The sequence below is a fragment of the Cydia pomonella genome, chromosome 18 (genome assembly GCF_033807575.1).
Source record: "Cydia pomonella isolate Wapato2018A chromosome 18, ilCydPomo1, whole genome shotgun sequence".
NCBI lineage: Eukaryota > Metazoa > Arthropoda > Insecta > Lepidoptera > Tortricidae > Cydia > Cydia pomonella.
Genome location: NC_084720.1, coordinates 4,887,257 through 4,904,073, shown reverse-complemented (window position 1 = coordinate 4,904,073; position 16,817 = coordinate 4,887,257). Strand labels below are relative to the sequence as shown.

Below are 16,817 nucleotides of genomic sequence, written 5' to 3'. Positions count from 1 at the left end.
TAATACACTTCAATTTCTAACAGAATAAAACTTTTTACTTTCAGGTGGGTTGGATCTCATCATCGCTCCAGGGTTGGCGTTCAGCAGATCAGGCAGCCGTCTTGGCCACGGAGGCGGTTATTATGATCGCTATCTTGCTAGGGTTAGAAGCAACCCTGAGACCGCTCCCAAGGTAGTATAAATTTGTCAATAACTGGGATCATAGCCAACCGGCATTCACTTAGTTACATTACTAACTTATTTGTTTAGCCAATTTGGGAGCGTTCTACGATGTGAATAGATTATACTAACTTGTAATTATCTCATTCTCTTATATATTATTTTATGCCTTTAAACGAACAATTCTTGTATATATGTATATATATTTCGGGGATCTCAGAAACGGCTCTAACGATTTCGATGACATTTGCTATATAGAGATTTTCGGGGGCGAAAAATCGATCTAGTCCTATGTTATAGCAAAGCTCGATCGCCGAGATATTACTTGTTATACATAATAATATACAAAATACTATACATACTACCTACATCAATGAAAACTAAAATTAATTGAAAACGCGCTCATAGGCCTCGCATTTTAGAATGAAGCGTATGGAACTTATTACAAAGTTACACACCCTGTGTAGAATTTGTGGATCCATATTACATACGTTATTTTCTTTTTTTCAGGTTGTGGCTTTGGCTTTTAATTGCCAAGTGGTAGACGATGTCCCCGTCGATGAGAACGACCAGAAAGTAGACGAAGTCATTGCAGCTGATTAAAATGCTTATAATAGACATAATTTACAATACTCCATAGGGTGCGTGCATGAACTGTAGACGGCAGAACAGAAGCCACATTCATTGGTGCGAAGCATTATGTCATGTTTCCCTTTTTAGACTTTAGCCACTAGATGGCAGACCCTATTATGCGAAATACAACCAGCGTTTAGTGAAGAGGGCAGCACTTGCTTATAACCGTGAATTGTTTTCTCTTTCGATTCAGGTCACGAGGTGGCAGACCCTCCAACACGCACGGTGTCTATATAGACATAAGTGTCATTACCCATGTACCAACATAATGCCTACATATTATGGATGAGTAATGTGAGCATCCACCAGAATATACCCGATCTGATGTCAACATAAACCTTTAAATGGCCGTTCGTCATATCTAAAAATATCGCGCTCACGCTAACATGACTGTTATAAACCATCAAAACCTCTACTCTGTCAAAAAACTTATAACATTTGGCGCTATGACCGCTATGTGCACGACAATCATTGACATATATCTAAGGACGGCCCTTACAGGCAATAAGAATGGGGTATGTACAGCGGTGTCACGCACAGGAACTCGAGCCAATCGTGCAGTCTAACGTCACCGCGATTGGTTGATGAGTTCGCATCACGCGCGCGATTGGTTGATGAGTTCGCATCACGCGCGCGATTGATCGCAACTAGTTGCGTGACTGCACGATTGGCTCGAATTCGTGAATAACACCACTGAACTAGCACTATTCTTAGTGCCCGTAAGGCACGTACTTAGATATATGTCCATGACGACAATAGTCACGACCTAACGACAGCGCCCTAGTAGATTTTTGATGTTCAAACAGTTATTCAAAGACAGTTCTTTGAAACTCATTAGTATGAATACCTGAATAGAACATGGATATTACTGTATATGTACTAATGATTTTATTTTTGTGAGAATTTGACCTTATTTAAAAAATTAGGTATGCTGGTCTCTTTTTACTTTTATCATTTTTCCCACCAAATGTATAAATGTGTCTAAAATATTGTTTTAACAGTCATAGAATCGTTAAGCATTTATATTTTTATATTCCTATCATTAAATTAAGGACAATAAAATATTGATACGAATATGATTTTTTTTATTTAATATTTATTAAGACACAAAGTGTAACACACATCAACCGTGCAAAAAGTATCTAATTTAATATAATACAAGGTACGCAGATCACAATTTAGGTAGGTAACTAAACAATACTTATTCCATATTTAGTATAATTTTAATATACAATACAATTCAACCACTTAACGCCTTCCAAAGTGATCCTATTCCATGAAATAAAATTAAGTAAAGGACTGTAACAATACTAGCCTGGTAAGCTACCATACAAAATACAACTATTTTTAATATGAACCTTCTTGTATAGTCAATTGGGATGAATTTGGTTTGTTTGAAAAAGCAATGACTCAAAAGAAAAGCTACTTTATTTGGTTTAGTTAACCCTTTACCAGGCTAAGGGATATATATTTCCCACATGCGTCTCTTCAAACATGTGTTCTATTTTCGATGAGTAAGACTGACATTCGATTGTCATTTTTGAACTGTCAGCCTGGTAAAGGGTTAACGGTTCTAATTAGATTGAAACGGAGTTGTAAAGCACATTAGGCCTTAAGAAACTAGACTAACATTACACTATTGACATATATATAAGGACGGGCTTTATGGGCAATTAGAATGGGGCCAGTACAGCGGTGTCGCGTATACGAATTCGAGCCAATCGTGCAGTCTAATGCCACAACACGATTGGTTGATGAATTCGCATCACGCGCGCTATTGGTTGTAACTAGTTGCGTTAGACTGCAGGATTGGTTCAAATTCGTGAATGACACCATTGAACTAGCACCATTCTTAATGCTCGTAAGGCTCGTCCTTAGATATATGTCAATGCATTACACTATTTTGATAGAGCCGGCGTGACTGACAAATTTTTACTACATAAGTAGGTATAATATTGTTTTATAAACTATTCTCATGGAAAATAATCACTTGTAAGTACTTTACTATACGTATAGCGAACAAATAACATAAAGTAAGGGACTCTAGTAATCCTATACTGACACTATTTTGACAGAGTCGGCGCAGCCGAAAAAATGTTGTTACAGTTATATTGATAACAATATAATAAAACTACTTTACATTATAACAATAAAAGCAAAATCATATATTTACGCACTATTGCACATTACCAGCGCTTCTTCAGAGTTTATTTTTGAATATTTTCCACTTATTTAAATGATAGAAATACTTTATAAGTTTATAAGAATACAAACTAAAACATAAAAACTACATCTATTGAGATATATACACAATTATAACAATAAAAGCAAAATCATATATTTACGCACTATTGCACATTACCAGCGCTTCTTCAGAGTTTATTTTTGAATATTTTCCACTTATTTAAATGATAGAAATACTTTATAAGTTTATAAGAATACAAACGAAAACATAAAAACTACATCTATTGAGATATATACACAAACATCACACTACGCTTTGTTGATATACCAATTTTATCACAAAAAATTAAAAACCATAATAAACTTATACATTGTTCAGAATTTTATTTATGGCAAAATAAACTGAGAAGATGTTAGCGAATGGTTACCCATATTGATGCTATATTTCAAAATAAACTTTTAATTAGGTTTAGTAAATAGAATTATAATTTAAAAAAAAACACATAAACACAATGATAATAAGAGTAGTGCAATTGAAATATATCGGCGGTTAGCTGCCAAAATCTAGAAAAATATATATTTAAACTACTCGGTATTTAATTATCAATATACCTACAAGTTTTTTTTTCACCTTTCAGAGATGTTTGGACTAAACCACGCAATAAATTAAGATACTTCGTTTTCTTTAAAACACTTATAAAGCCGTTTATTTATCTTAAATCAATACTTATGTACAAAACACAGGCAATATATTAACGTGGGTAACATATATCACTGTAATTACAAATCAATTTTTATGGCACCTGTTATAAAAGGTGGATGATAATTATTTTTAATTTTATTTTAGAAATACAATGTATGAATTTGATACATATTTTAAAACCACTGGGCATGAATACAGGACCAAACATTTTTTACCTACCTATATTTTATACTTTTATCTATAAGAAACTCATAAACTCATTGATTCACTATAATAATGAATTTATCATATTAAATTGCATTAAGCGTGATTAAGCTAGTCGTTTTACGTAGTATTTACAATATGTGATTGTATCCCACTATCAAATACGATACCTACGTATTGTATCTTAAAATTATTTAGAACTACGATTTACAGTAATGAATTATATCATAAGTATATTAGGAAAATTTTCAATTAAAACAGATTTTTTTTCGTTTTTATATATTAAGGCGACATTATCAAGGCAAGATTTTGATTTAATTGTTGATTTAAATTGTGTTAATTTTTTATTGGTAACGTGTTGTCATTGTGAAAAAGCCCATGAAACAATCGATTTATAACAATAACTCTTTCCAGACCGAATCATCTCACGAATTTCAGATGTCAACTGGCCACCAAGATCATGCGATTTAATTCCATGCGATTTCTTTCTTTGGGCTTTTGCAAAATCTCGGGTTTATGTAAAAAAAATCAGAAACAATCTCGGAGCTCAAAGCCAATATTCAACGCGTTATCAGTGAGATAGTCACATATTTATCAAAAACTCATCGATAATTTCATGAAAAGAGAGAAAAAAAGAAGGGCTTTCATCAGAGTCGTGTGGACCATTTGCCGGATACTTGATTCCATACATAATCGGAACATGACTTCATTATTTTGCAATTCAATATAAATATCAGAAAATACTCAAAATTTACGTGTTTTTAATTTTATTACGAAAAAAGTGCACTCTTATTAAGACTTCCTACATAAGTAATTGTGTAAACAATTCTATTCATCGCAACTACTATGTGCAGCTGATTAAGGGTTTCTGATATATCGATAAGGACAAGTGCTATGTACACAAATGTTTTTTTTTTTTTTTACTATTTTAGTCGTGGTCACCTATAAGTGGTTAAAGACCTGCCTATGACTTCTATGTATTTAAGTTCTTGTGTAAATGTATAGATATATTATTTGTTGGTATTTCTTAAATAAATAAGATAAAATTAAAGTTCCGAAAAAATATAACATATCAGCCAGAAGCTTCATTGCCTTAATTTAACTATAGCAAATCTGATCATTACGCTTAAATTCTTATTTGATTCGATAGTGGAATAATAATCGTCAATAAAACTAATATATGATGATAGGTATAGGTATACTAATTCATAGTTACTATTAGAGAGTATAAGGGAGCAAGCAATCTGCTCGAATATATCGGAATAAAATACAAGGCAAGGCGTTTAGGTATCTATTAAGGAACATCCTTTATTGTATAACATTTCTCATGCTAGCTATGAGGAAGAGTTACAGTTTAAAGTACATGCATGAATGATGTTTAATAGTACATTACGATACAAGTGCGAAAAATAGGAAATTCGAAACTAGTGGCGATAAATTAAAACACGACCGAAGGGAGTGTTTTAAATCGACACGAGTTGCGAATTACCTATTCGCACATGTATCGTACAACGTTTTACAGTACATATGGCCCTTTAAATGTTCGACACAGTAACGTAATATGCTACTTCTCGCACTAGTGCTATAAAGTAGCCCCATATGTACTGTAAACGACATTTATTTCGTTATCAACGTTTACTAAGTAAAATAGCTATTCAGGCAATCGTCAGACGATTAATAGTTGATCGACAGAAATAAAAAAATTGTCTCTAAGTGCCATAGTTCTAAACTATCATCGTACAGATAGTTGTAAGAAAACACGACCCCAAATGTAGTTATTGCAAGCACCTGAAAATACAAAAGAAATATTTATTGAGGAATTTATTTTATAATTATAATATTTTATTTTGACCACTATGTTTTACCCGTAATGCAAATTTACAAAATTTGTTTTGGAAGAATATTTGCTACTCACATCATCACATTAGTTCGTAACAAGTTATTTAATAGCACAAATATATATTATATCGCAACACACCGCTGAGCACACTCTCCCCCCTCGATAATAGTATCTCCACCACGCCGATGGCGGCCAATAACACTAGCGGGGCAAATATAACGAGAGTAGCGACAGCGTTGTCGCTAGGTTTCGGGACAGTAACTGACTATATGATACTTCTGCTAACGCAACATTACCCTGAAGACCCATTGTCGCCTGGACGGCAGTAACACCACCACGCCGACAGCAGCCAACAGCATCAACAAAGCCAGTATGGCGAGAGCGGCGCGGTATCGGTGGCGTCGGCGTTCGCGTTTCACCAGGGGGCCTAGCTAAGAAGACAATCGTTTGCAGAAAACGAAACGCTATCATTTCCATACATCATTTACGTTTATCTTAGCATTTCGTTTTGTTTTCTACAACCGATTGTCATCTTGGCTAAGCCCTCAGACTTCAGTACAGGAATAGTCTGTATAGATACCTCTGCTATCGCAACACAACGCCGAACACCCTCTGTCCCCTCGACAGTAGTAGTTCCACCGCGCCGACAGCGGCCAACAACATCAGTAGGGCTAGTATGGCGAGGGCGGCGCGGCATCGGCGGCGACGGCGTTCGCGTTTCGCCAAACTTCGGGACAGCGCCTTGCCGCGCGCACTGTCAAGTGTGAAGAGGGCGCTGGCAGCCTGAAATAGTAAAAAAATTAAGTAAATAAATGGAACAAAAAATAAATCAATACGAAGCAATATAAGTACGTATATTAAGAGCATACAACAATTACAAAACTGTATACTGCAACGTTCATTACGGTATTTTTTTATAACTTTTAGACTAGTTAGACAATTAGACATAGGTCTTAATATGACATACTATACAACTCATTAAGCTAGCCATACATACTAGGGTATGCCTGGGCAATTTTGCCTGTACAGTTCAACTGCACAGGTAAAGCTGTATAGGAAACTGTGCAGTTGATAAAACTGCACAGGCATACTCTAGTGTGTATTGCCAGCTTTACAGTTTTTAAGGGGTACCTACGTAATTAATATCTTTACCATGAGGAGTTGAAACGGCTAATCTTTGAGAAAATAGCAAAAACGGGTGGATCACTAATTTAAAATCTTAACATCCTTTTTAAATTACCATGACCAATGACCCAAGTCCAATAATATTAATTCAAATAGCACACCCTGAAACCGCTCAAATACCTCCACACCTTAAAATCTACATTAATAACAGTATTAAATTACTCAATTTATGTCCAATCAAACCTTACTTAGGTAAAGTGGTAATAAACAAAGAAGGGCTGGATGCTGACGAAATCGCAAAACTATTATAGCTTTTAATTATAATCGACGTAGCTATATGCATGTAAGAAACCCATTGACATACTTGTAAGGGCTAATGACCGGGACACAGTGACAAGAAGTGCGGCTGACAGGAACAGTGAAGCCAGTGACGTGTTAAGGTTATGGGTAAGTAACGAATAAAAAATAGAAATTTTATCAGACTCTTCCTCCTCATTTATTTATTTATTTGCATCTTCAACAACACACTGTAACATGCACATTATAATGCCTGTTGTTTACCTCTTCTTTATGTGTTGTATTATTTGTACTGTTTCTGTATTGAGGTGTGCAATAAAGAGTATTTGTATTGTATTGTATAATGCTATGCGCCTTATCACTTAAATAAGACCACCGCATACATTGAAGAAAATATTCAGGTTGCGTTTATTCTTTTTTTTATACTACGTCGGTGGCAAACAAACATACGGCCCGCCTGATAGTAAGCAGTCTCCGTGGCCTATGTACGCGTGCAACTCCAGAGGAGTTACATGCCCGTTGCCGGCCCTAACACCCTCGTTGAGCTCTCTACACTTAGTTTGCTAAAATTTAAACTAAAACTAAGAAACATTATATGGGAGCATTCTACAAAAATCTCATTTCCCTTGCCATACCTATTCGCAAATTCGCAGGGAATCCCGCTTTATTAGCATCAAATTTTTGGTGACTCGTGCCAAGATCCATCTACAAACAAAACAGCTACACGGAATTTCCTGGAAATAAGCGAATAGGTCCAAGGGAATGTGATTCCGGGGGAATGAGAGTAGAGTGACCCAGGAAAAAAGTTATGTTGAGATCGATCTCGTTTTGGTGTTGCTTGTACATGTCATACATACGCGTTAGAGGACAGCTTCGCTTAAGGTTGGTACGACTCCTCGATACAGAAAATAACTTAATGTTGCATGTTTTTGGAATTATAGAAATAAAAGCGCTGGTGGAGCAGTAAGACGAAGTTTAAACTCCGGCTCAGAATGAAATGAGTTTTACAAAACTTTTGCACGAAATATTGAGGAAACCGGACTAATCCCAATAAGGCCGAGTGTTCTCTCTGGGTTGGAAGGTCAGATGGTAGTCGCTTTCGTATAAACTAGTGCCTAAGCCAACTCTAAGGATTAGTTGTCAAGCGGACACCAGGCCCCATGAGCCGTGGCAAAAATACCGGGACAATGCGAGGAAGATGATGATGTTCTTGGAATTTTAGATGGAATAAAGAAATTAACTTTTTGCAGTAAATCTGGACAATTAAACCCACCCATGCTAATCCTTTTCAGAAAAACATAATATAAAACTCACGTGGGGTAGAAAAATAGTTTCTCTTGCCCCGGTCGGTCGTCCCCCAGACTTTTGATAAGTGCCTGACAAACAAGCAAGTTGTTTCCCGACTAATTTATTTCCCACTCGCCATTTAGGACGATAGTCAACATTCTCCATAGCACTGTGTCCCACGCAACACCGGCAAACTTATTAAACCATCCCATAAACTTATCGTTTTTCAATTATTAACAATTATGAAACAGTGACATAAACATGTTCACTTTCGGCGCCAACACTCATTCAATTAATTATTATGAAACAATCGCTTGCCCCGACAGAATTTATGTTCAAAATAATTCGAGATAAGAAATGAAATGTATACGTTATAATTTAATTTAATTGAACGTATTTAAGGCGTGATGGAAGAACAAGTTTTCAACAGTCATGGCGCTTTATATGAATTTAATACCTATTGATTTGAGTTCCTTTAAAATGTTTTGATGTACATTCCTAATTAGCCCATTGCTTACTCATGGCTATTAGGTATTAAAGTTCTTCCAGTACCGAAAATAAAAGTATATATATAATATATATATATATAGTTATCTTACTAAAGTAACAATTAATACAGGTGTCCACGGAAGACCAGCGTCAGCGTACTACTTCAGTAGGACCTGGCATTATGCTGAGTGTTCACCTTTTTCAGTATAATTATATACAGTGTACAAGTTAGTTATAAGTCATTTTTTCTCTTTCTTTCTCTATATGTATTGTATAACTGTGTACTTATACTGAAATAAATGATATTCTATTCTATTCTAAAAGGTACTTATGTTTGCAGATCTATAATTTCGACGACCGGTTTGGCCTAGTGGGTAGTGACCCTGCCTACGAAGCTGATGGTCCCGGGTTCAAATCCTGGTAAGGGCATTTATTCGTGTGATGAGCATGGATATTTGTTCCTGAGTCATGGGTGTTTTCTATGTATTTAAGTATTTATAAATATTTATATATTATATATATCGTTGTCTAATAAGTACCCTCAACACAAGCCTTATTGAGTTTACTGTGGGACTTAGTCAATTTGTGTAATAATGTCCTATAATATTTAAAATAAAATAATATTTATTATATTTATAATACAAGCGCTCATAAATAACCAACCAGCCAGTACAGCCTATAAATACTCAGAGAGGAATATTAATTAATAGTTTTTCTTATATTACAAGACAAAATGTCATGGTTGGTAAATAATAAGATTTTTTAAAGTATAGTCACACCCCGGTTGACTATACTTTAAGAAATAAGTGTAAGTATTTTTCAAGATATTGTCAGGTAAATCACATTTTGAGTTTTGTCCCTATTTACCCCAGCTGTCCCTAACCACCCCGGTTGTCGTACTTAACGTGCATTCCTGTAACGCTTCTTCGTTTCTACAACCACGTTCCTGCTACGCTTACGAAGGACTCTTGCGTACTATTACTACAGTAGAAAGTGCTTCAAGTTCAGAAGCTATTTGCAATTTCCAAAGTACCTCGCATTCGAAGTTACCTCAACCGCCTTACCTTTTCTTAAATCCTTAATGAAAATGTCCATGATGAAAAAAAAGCCTTTTTCTGAACATTAAAGAGTCCCTGTCGGTTGTTTGCTCGTGTCAAGAGGCTCACTAACTATAGGTATTATGACAAAACAAACTCGTGTTATTTGACAATCGCATGCTATAAATGATTCATTTTGTTCACAAGCATGACTTTAAACGGTCTTAAACTCGTCGTAAAATACTAAATTATCTTATTTTATAACAATAGCACTCAACAATGCTAGGTATATCGGTCAAGAGCATGTGAAAATTACCGCAAATAGTCTTAACACATGACGATTGCGTCTTGGGCCCTATTCGATATGATTTAATGACATCTTGTGACATAATTGAGTTTTTGTCACCTTGATGAATAAATTTTACAACTTGGTGGGAGTTAAGATCTCATTAGCTCCTGAAAAAAAATAGCGTTTAAGCAAACCCCAGATTGGATCACAGGTTTAGAATATCGCTGGTACGTTTAAAGATAATTAAAAAAGAATTCATCTCTATATTTACATTACATGAATGAGAGAGCTACAAATGAAAAATCGTGATCACTTTTGAGCTTCACCAAGTTAGGTTGAAGTAAAACCTTAAACCAATTTTTAGAGTCACAATCAATATCCACCCACCCGTCTATAGTGATTGTTAAGTTAAAATAAATTAAATTTAAACTATTTCAAACAATAGGTACTCCTAGACAAACTATTAATTCACATAGCAATCTTTCCATTAAAAATGTAGTATTGTTAACGCGCTTAGATAAATTCTATTCATAAGTGATTAGTCAAAGGCCGTACCCATAAACGCACCACAATATGATTGTTGTTAGTATGGATGGGGCCTAATAAGGACTGATGGTATCGGCAGCTTCAAGGCGAGTTTAAGATGACCTATTTGCTTTCACCTTTTTGAAATATCTTAACTACTTATGTATATTATTTTTAAAATTCAAATTAAGACCACTTGGGCTACGATAAACATATTTTATTTTGCTCGGAGCAAGACAAAACGTATGAGGAAAGTCATTATACGAAAATATTTTTAAGTTCATTTTATTTATTATTTATACACTTAACCCGGGTACGTCCTTAAATTACGTCCAAAAGAGAGGTATGGGCACTATGAATGTCATCTCGCTTTGTGTGGTAGGGCACAGCACAGCGGATGTCATTCCAGATCCTGTTGCCGTTGTGTTCAATTGGTAGGTACTGAAAACTTGACCTCCACGACTCTCGATCTAGCGCCTCTTCCGGCCAGTTGTTGAGGAAGGTGTCTAGGTTGCCCCACCATCTCCGTCTGGGCCTACCGCGTTCGCGCCCATCTTCTGGCATCCACTTGGTAGCTACACCTGTCTGGATGCATGCGGCAGACGTGACCGACCTAGTCCCATTTCAGCCTAGCAGTCTTCTCGCCAACGTCAGCAAAGTGGGTTCTTGAGCGCAGTGTGGTGTTCCGGATACGATCGGTCCTCTTAACACCTAAAATGCTACGCTCAATAGCCCGTTGGCAAACCTTCAATTTGGACTTCTGACTCCCTGTGAGCGACAACGTTTGAGCACAGTAGGCTAGGATGGGCAGAATACAAATGTTCGATATCAAATCAAATAAGTACTGAATTTTATTGACAATAACAATATACATAATGGATATATACAGATGATTACTATAACTAGCTTATATCTAAAATAGGCCCTTGAGGAGTACTGAATTGAAATTGTTGAAAACCAATTATAATCAAGATGTAGGTACCAATCGATTTGTAATTTTATTTTTCCAATATGCATGCAAATAAGCATACGTTATCAAATGGAAGTTGTAAAGGATAACTTATGCCTTTATTTTGGTAGGCGGAATTAAATGTAAATATATTTACATAAGTGAGACTTTTACAATAAATAATATTAAGTCTGCATAATCTTCTTACGGACATAGTAAATGTCGTCCGTTATTTAATTTAGTTTTTATTTCGTAAACCTCATTACATCATCGACATTTCATCGCAAAGTTAAGAGAATCAAAAGCGAATTGCACCCGCACCGTATACACCGTGGCACGAAATAGGTATACACCGTGGGCCGATTAAACCCGACAGATTTTTGAAAAAAATATAGAATGCTATTAGGAAAACTTAGAAATTAAAATGTAGATATATACTAGTCCTACCGTTCAGAAACTACCTAGATGTAAGATTATTTGCAATGCCCTAACAGGGTGCCATGTGTTTTCACACTCTAATGTAACAACTATTATGTACCATGGTTTCACAATAAAGATTTCTATTCTATTCTATTCTAATTGGGATCAAGATTGCTTAGCTCAAGTATACTTCGGCTACTAATTGTTTTGTTGTTAGAGCCATTAGCGATAACATTAATCGGAGCAAATAATAATTCATCGACTATATATATCGTGTCAAAATCATCAATAACTTGCAAAAGTGCAATAGCTCAGACCAATTAGTCTATGTCTAAATCTAGACGTGCCTAGGCTTCAGGCGTAGACAATATATTTATCGCATTGAATGGCAACATTCATTAGATTTAAATGTTGGAGTCCGTTTGTCTAGATAAGGATCGCGGGTTTGTGATTGTGTGTAAACAAGTTAAATTTATTACACCGAGGTTGGAATCCTGGTTGCGATGTATTACTTGAAACTCAACATTAATAGATTACGCTTTAACTCTAATAGATTTGTGGACCCACCAAGTAACATTAAGCACCAATCCCGGTGTGTGCCCCTCATCGTTGACCCTGCGGTACGGACGTAGAACAGTTAGGGCACCACGACAGAGGAGCGCGGGCCGCTTCTCCAGACAGAATCAATTATGAATTATTATTATGAATTCTTCAGGCATGCTGCCTTTAACGATATTATCTTTTGGCCTCTTGCATCGGTCAATGTGCCTGATCTACTGGAACCGTGGAGTATGGGGCGGGTGCTAATGTCGGATGCAACCTGCGTATACACACTGGTCCTGTCACATCTCCACTGAACTTTTTTGAGGGCGGCAGTTGCAAAGGTGGGCACATACAGGGGTCGGTGCCATAGTCGAGTCGGTCTTTCCCGTTCGGCGTCGAGACCCGGGGTCCGTGGTGCCCTGGCGCTTTGAGTCTCTTTGGAGACCTTTCAAAGAGACTCAAAAACGCAACTGGGGGGAGGGATGGCAGTTACCTAAATTAAAAGTTTATTTAAGTAAAAACTTTGCACTAAATCGTGATCGCATGGTAGAGTGCATTCTGCATTGCTCCCCTCTCTGGTTAGCATGTTGATCCTTGTAGGCCTTCTGTAACAGAAGTCATTTTCACTTGAGGGTTAAACCTAGGCATATTTTGATGAGTTTGATGGTAGCACGGATTTTATTATTTATCTGAACACCCACAGACTGTAGAATATTTGCCGCTTTCGCTATAGGGTACTAGGGTGCCTCAGCACATCCAAGTCATACTGTCGTGAAATCAATCGTTTTTCATAGTGCGATTCCAGATTTTACGACGTACTTGGCTACTTCCAAAAGAATGAAAGTAGAGGATAAATTCAGGACGTTAATATTTACCAATAGTTGCTGAGCCGACGTGTCCAGAGCGACGTGTGATATGTTTTTTTCTAATAATAATCGTCCTTTGAATAAGATACTGAACATTCCGGGCCCGGGACAAGGCTTCCGACACTTCTTTTTCTATGACAGGTGGTTTCTATGACGCGATGATTTTTATAGAAAACTAAAGTGCAGAACGCCCTGGCCCGGGCCCGGACCGTTTTAGAGTGAGACATCTTTTACTCAGTTTCAACATTGAATAATAGTGTGAGATACGATTTTCCAAAGCAATGACGATATGCAATAGCGATAGCAATTATTCTAATCACAAAGCGGATCACTTCCACTTTTCACTTGAATGTGATTACGCAACAATCACTCATCAGTGTCAAATGTCAGCCATTGTAAGAGGAAGTTATGTGATATATGCAGTTGGCCTAATTGTTTGTACCTTTATTGTATCTTAAAACAATAGCACCAGTAATTTTACAATTGTAATATTATGTAGCAATGGCGTCCATAGAAATCGATTCCAACAGGCTTCAGTCATATTATTCATGTCATATCCAATTATTCATTCCTATTTAACATTCAAAATGAGAATTCTGTCGCTTGCATAGACATCATTTCAGTGCCACATAACAAGACACTCATACTTCTCAAGAATAACACTCAGGTATTGGTACTCTCTATTGTATCTCTACTTTGGGTCAACCCGCATTCAGGTCGGCGCTGCGGCTGACCAGGCCCAGATCCTCAAGCGCCGCAAATACTCAGCCCTACTGAACTACTATGACTTTGCGGCGCTCGCGGTTGAGACTTTCGCAGTCAGCCGACATGAAAGCATTCATGAGGGCATTGTCGGCCCGGCTGGTCGACACAACAGGGGAATCCAGGACTGGCGCGTACCTCTCTCAACGCATCTCCCTTGCGATACAGAGAGGTAACGCCGCCAGTGTCATGGGGTCCATGCCGCAGGCCGACTTATTGGACGGGGTGTCCTCTGTGTAATTGGGTTTATTATTATTTTGTAGGTAAGTATATTTTAATTTTTCCTTTGTTATTTTCCATACTTAATTTTATTTTTAGGTTTAACTAGTTTTCATTTCATAATAGTATTATTTAATTTACTCTCTATTACTCTGCGCATCAGGTTACCACAGGCAGTCTGCGTCTCGCAGTATAATTTTAAAGCCATTAGTGTATTTGATAGAAGGGAATATACTTGGAGGATTGAACAACTGGAATGACCTTTAAGAGCTTACGGCTCTGTCGAAAACCTCGGCCAATGGTCATATATATTGTATGGACTGACTTTTATCTGACATGGCTACGAGTATTTGTACGTTACGTATAAATAGCCATACATTTGACGTGCCCCTCCCCCGCAAAAATTGGCAGACTGTTCTGTACAGAAAACTTACAGACAAAACGTCTCCAGCTGTTAAATATTCCAAGGGAATATATTCTTGAATTCTGGAATATATTCGGCTAGCTATTAATGACCGTTGCAAAACATGCGCGTGCGCGAACGCCGGCCGCGACCGGCCGACGCCGTGTCAAGAACTCTGGCGCAACATCCATTCTACTATAGGGTTGCGGTCACTGTCCCCTTTATCCTACAAACTCTTAAAATCCCGTCCAAAAGCGGCCGTTTGTCGGCTGAGTTAATATCGTAAAACTTCGTAACCAGACAGTCCAGACATATTCACACGTTCATTTGAACAGGGCGAGCCGTAAATTAATACCGTGTTTTATTTCAAATGAGCTAAAGTAAAAACCTTGACCGAAGAGCTGGCGGCTTCCTCGCACAACGTATCAGCAATACAACGAAAAAATGCTGCCAGCATCCTTAAGAGCCTAATTTAGATTTATGCCAGTTATAGCACAGAATAAATAATAGTGCCACCATACAGAAATGACACTTTCCTACAAAACCGAAGTTTGACAGCGATTCAAGGACTAATTGTGCTGTCCCTTTCTAATGTATGGCACTATCCCTTTCGGCCATTTAGGGTTGTCGAAATTCAAGTCATTATCTTATCTGTGGTCGTGCACGTATAGGGACGTCAAGTTGTGCCAACCCTAATAATTGCTGAGAGCAATGCTGAGCCGAACGGAGCCGAGAAAAGCCGAAAGGAGGAATGTCCCTCCACTAATTATAGTAATAGCGCTGTACTCATACATATCCATTATGAAAAATAAAGATATTAGTAGTACCTGTAATATTTTAAGATTTAAAATTTGTGTCGCTCGCAGACGGTTTGATAAAAAATTGTTTAGTGCCGTAAGATAGATCATTATTTCGTTAAATGTCGCTATGCGCCTCCCTAAGGCGTGGAAACAAAAGGAATGGTAAGATTCGCACATCTCAAGTTTCGGCAGCCTAGTTGGTTAAGAGCGATCAGACCTGCGTTTCGAAAGGTCGCAAATTCAAGTCTTATTTCAGGCGGTGATTTTGACAACCCTGACTTAGTGCCTAAAACAGTAATCTAAGTTCAGAAGAGCCGCTGCATTTCCATACTGGATTCGCAATAATTAAACTCAACGATGCTCATTTCCATTACGAATTTATAACGCATTTAAGCATAGTGAAGTCGCAATAAACATAATTTGAGTAACGACTACTATAATTTGGTCGTCAATTCTTGTGATTGTGACCCCTAGCGCCACTTGCACCATCCCACTAACCCGGGGTTAACCAGTTAAACCGCTAACCCAGTGTCAAATTGTACTGGTAAACATGGTAACTCCAGATTTAACCGGTTAATCCCGGGTTAGTGGGATGGTGGAAGTGGCTCCTAGAGACTAACTATACAGCTCTATATAGAGACTAACTAGACTAACTATACATCTTATTATTATGTGATATACAATGTAAAAAATACATAATTTATGGCCTAGTGGGTAGTGACCCTGCTTACGAAGCTGATGGTCCCGGGTTCAAATCCTGGTAAGGGCATTAGATTAGATTTATTTATTTCTTAAAGAAAAAGACACAGTATTTTACACAAAAGGATAAAACAAAGGCTTTCACTAAAAGATCGTCAACTTAACATTAAAACAAAAAATATAAAATTAATAAATAAAGAAATGTCACGACAAAAAAGAAAATTTCAATGTATACATAGCTAGGGACATAATGTATACATAGCATTTATTCGTGTGATGAGCATGGATATTTGTTCCTGAGTCATGGGTGTTTTCTATGTATTTAAGTATTTATAAATAGTTATATATTATATATATCGTTGTCTAAGTACCCTCAACACAAGC

The 16,817-nt window shown here is 36.9% G+C and overlaps 2 protein-coding genes across 3 annotated transcripts in view; one reads left to right on the top strand and one right to left on the bottom strand.

The window, feature by feature from the left end:
• The window catches only part of LOC133527846 (5-formyltetrahydrofolate cyclo-ligase-like), a 49,180-nt gene extending 47,314 nt beyond the window's left edge, over positions 1-1,866 (top strand). For both annotated transcript variants that reach the window (XM_061865038.1, XM_061865039.1), the window contains exons 5-6: positions 45-172; positions 670-1,866. In XM_061865038.1, the coding sequence (XP_061721022.1) occupies positions 45-172; positions 670-762 (221 nt within the window). In that variant the 3' untranslated portion in view covers positions 763-1,866. The remainder of the gene's footprint in view (positions 1-44; positions 173-669) is intronic.
• A 49-nt stretch (positions 1,867-1,915) lies between these two features.
• The window catches only part of LOC133527882 (uncharacterized), a 101,776-nt gene continuing 86,874 nt past the window's right edge, over positions 1,916-16,817 (bottom strand). Inside the window, exons 7-8 of the mRNA XM_061865077.1 lie at positions 6,304-6,506; positions 1,916-5,671 (exon numbers count right to left, since the gene is read on the bottom strand). Of these exons, the coding sequence (XP_061721061.1) occupies positions 6,309-6,506 (198 nt within the window). The 3' untranslated portion in view covers positions 1,916-5,671; positions 6,304-6,308. The remainder of the gene's footprint in view (positions 5,672-6,303; positions 6,507-16,817) is intronic.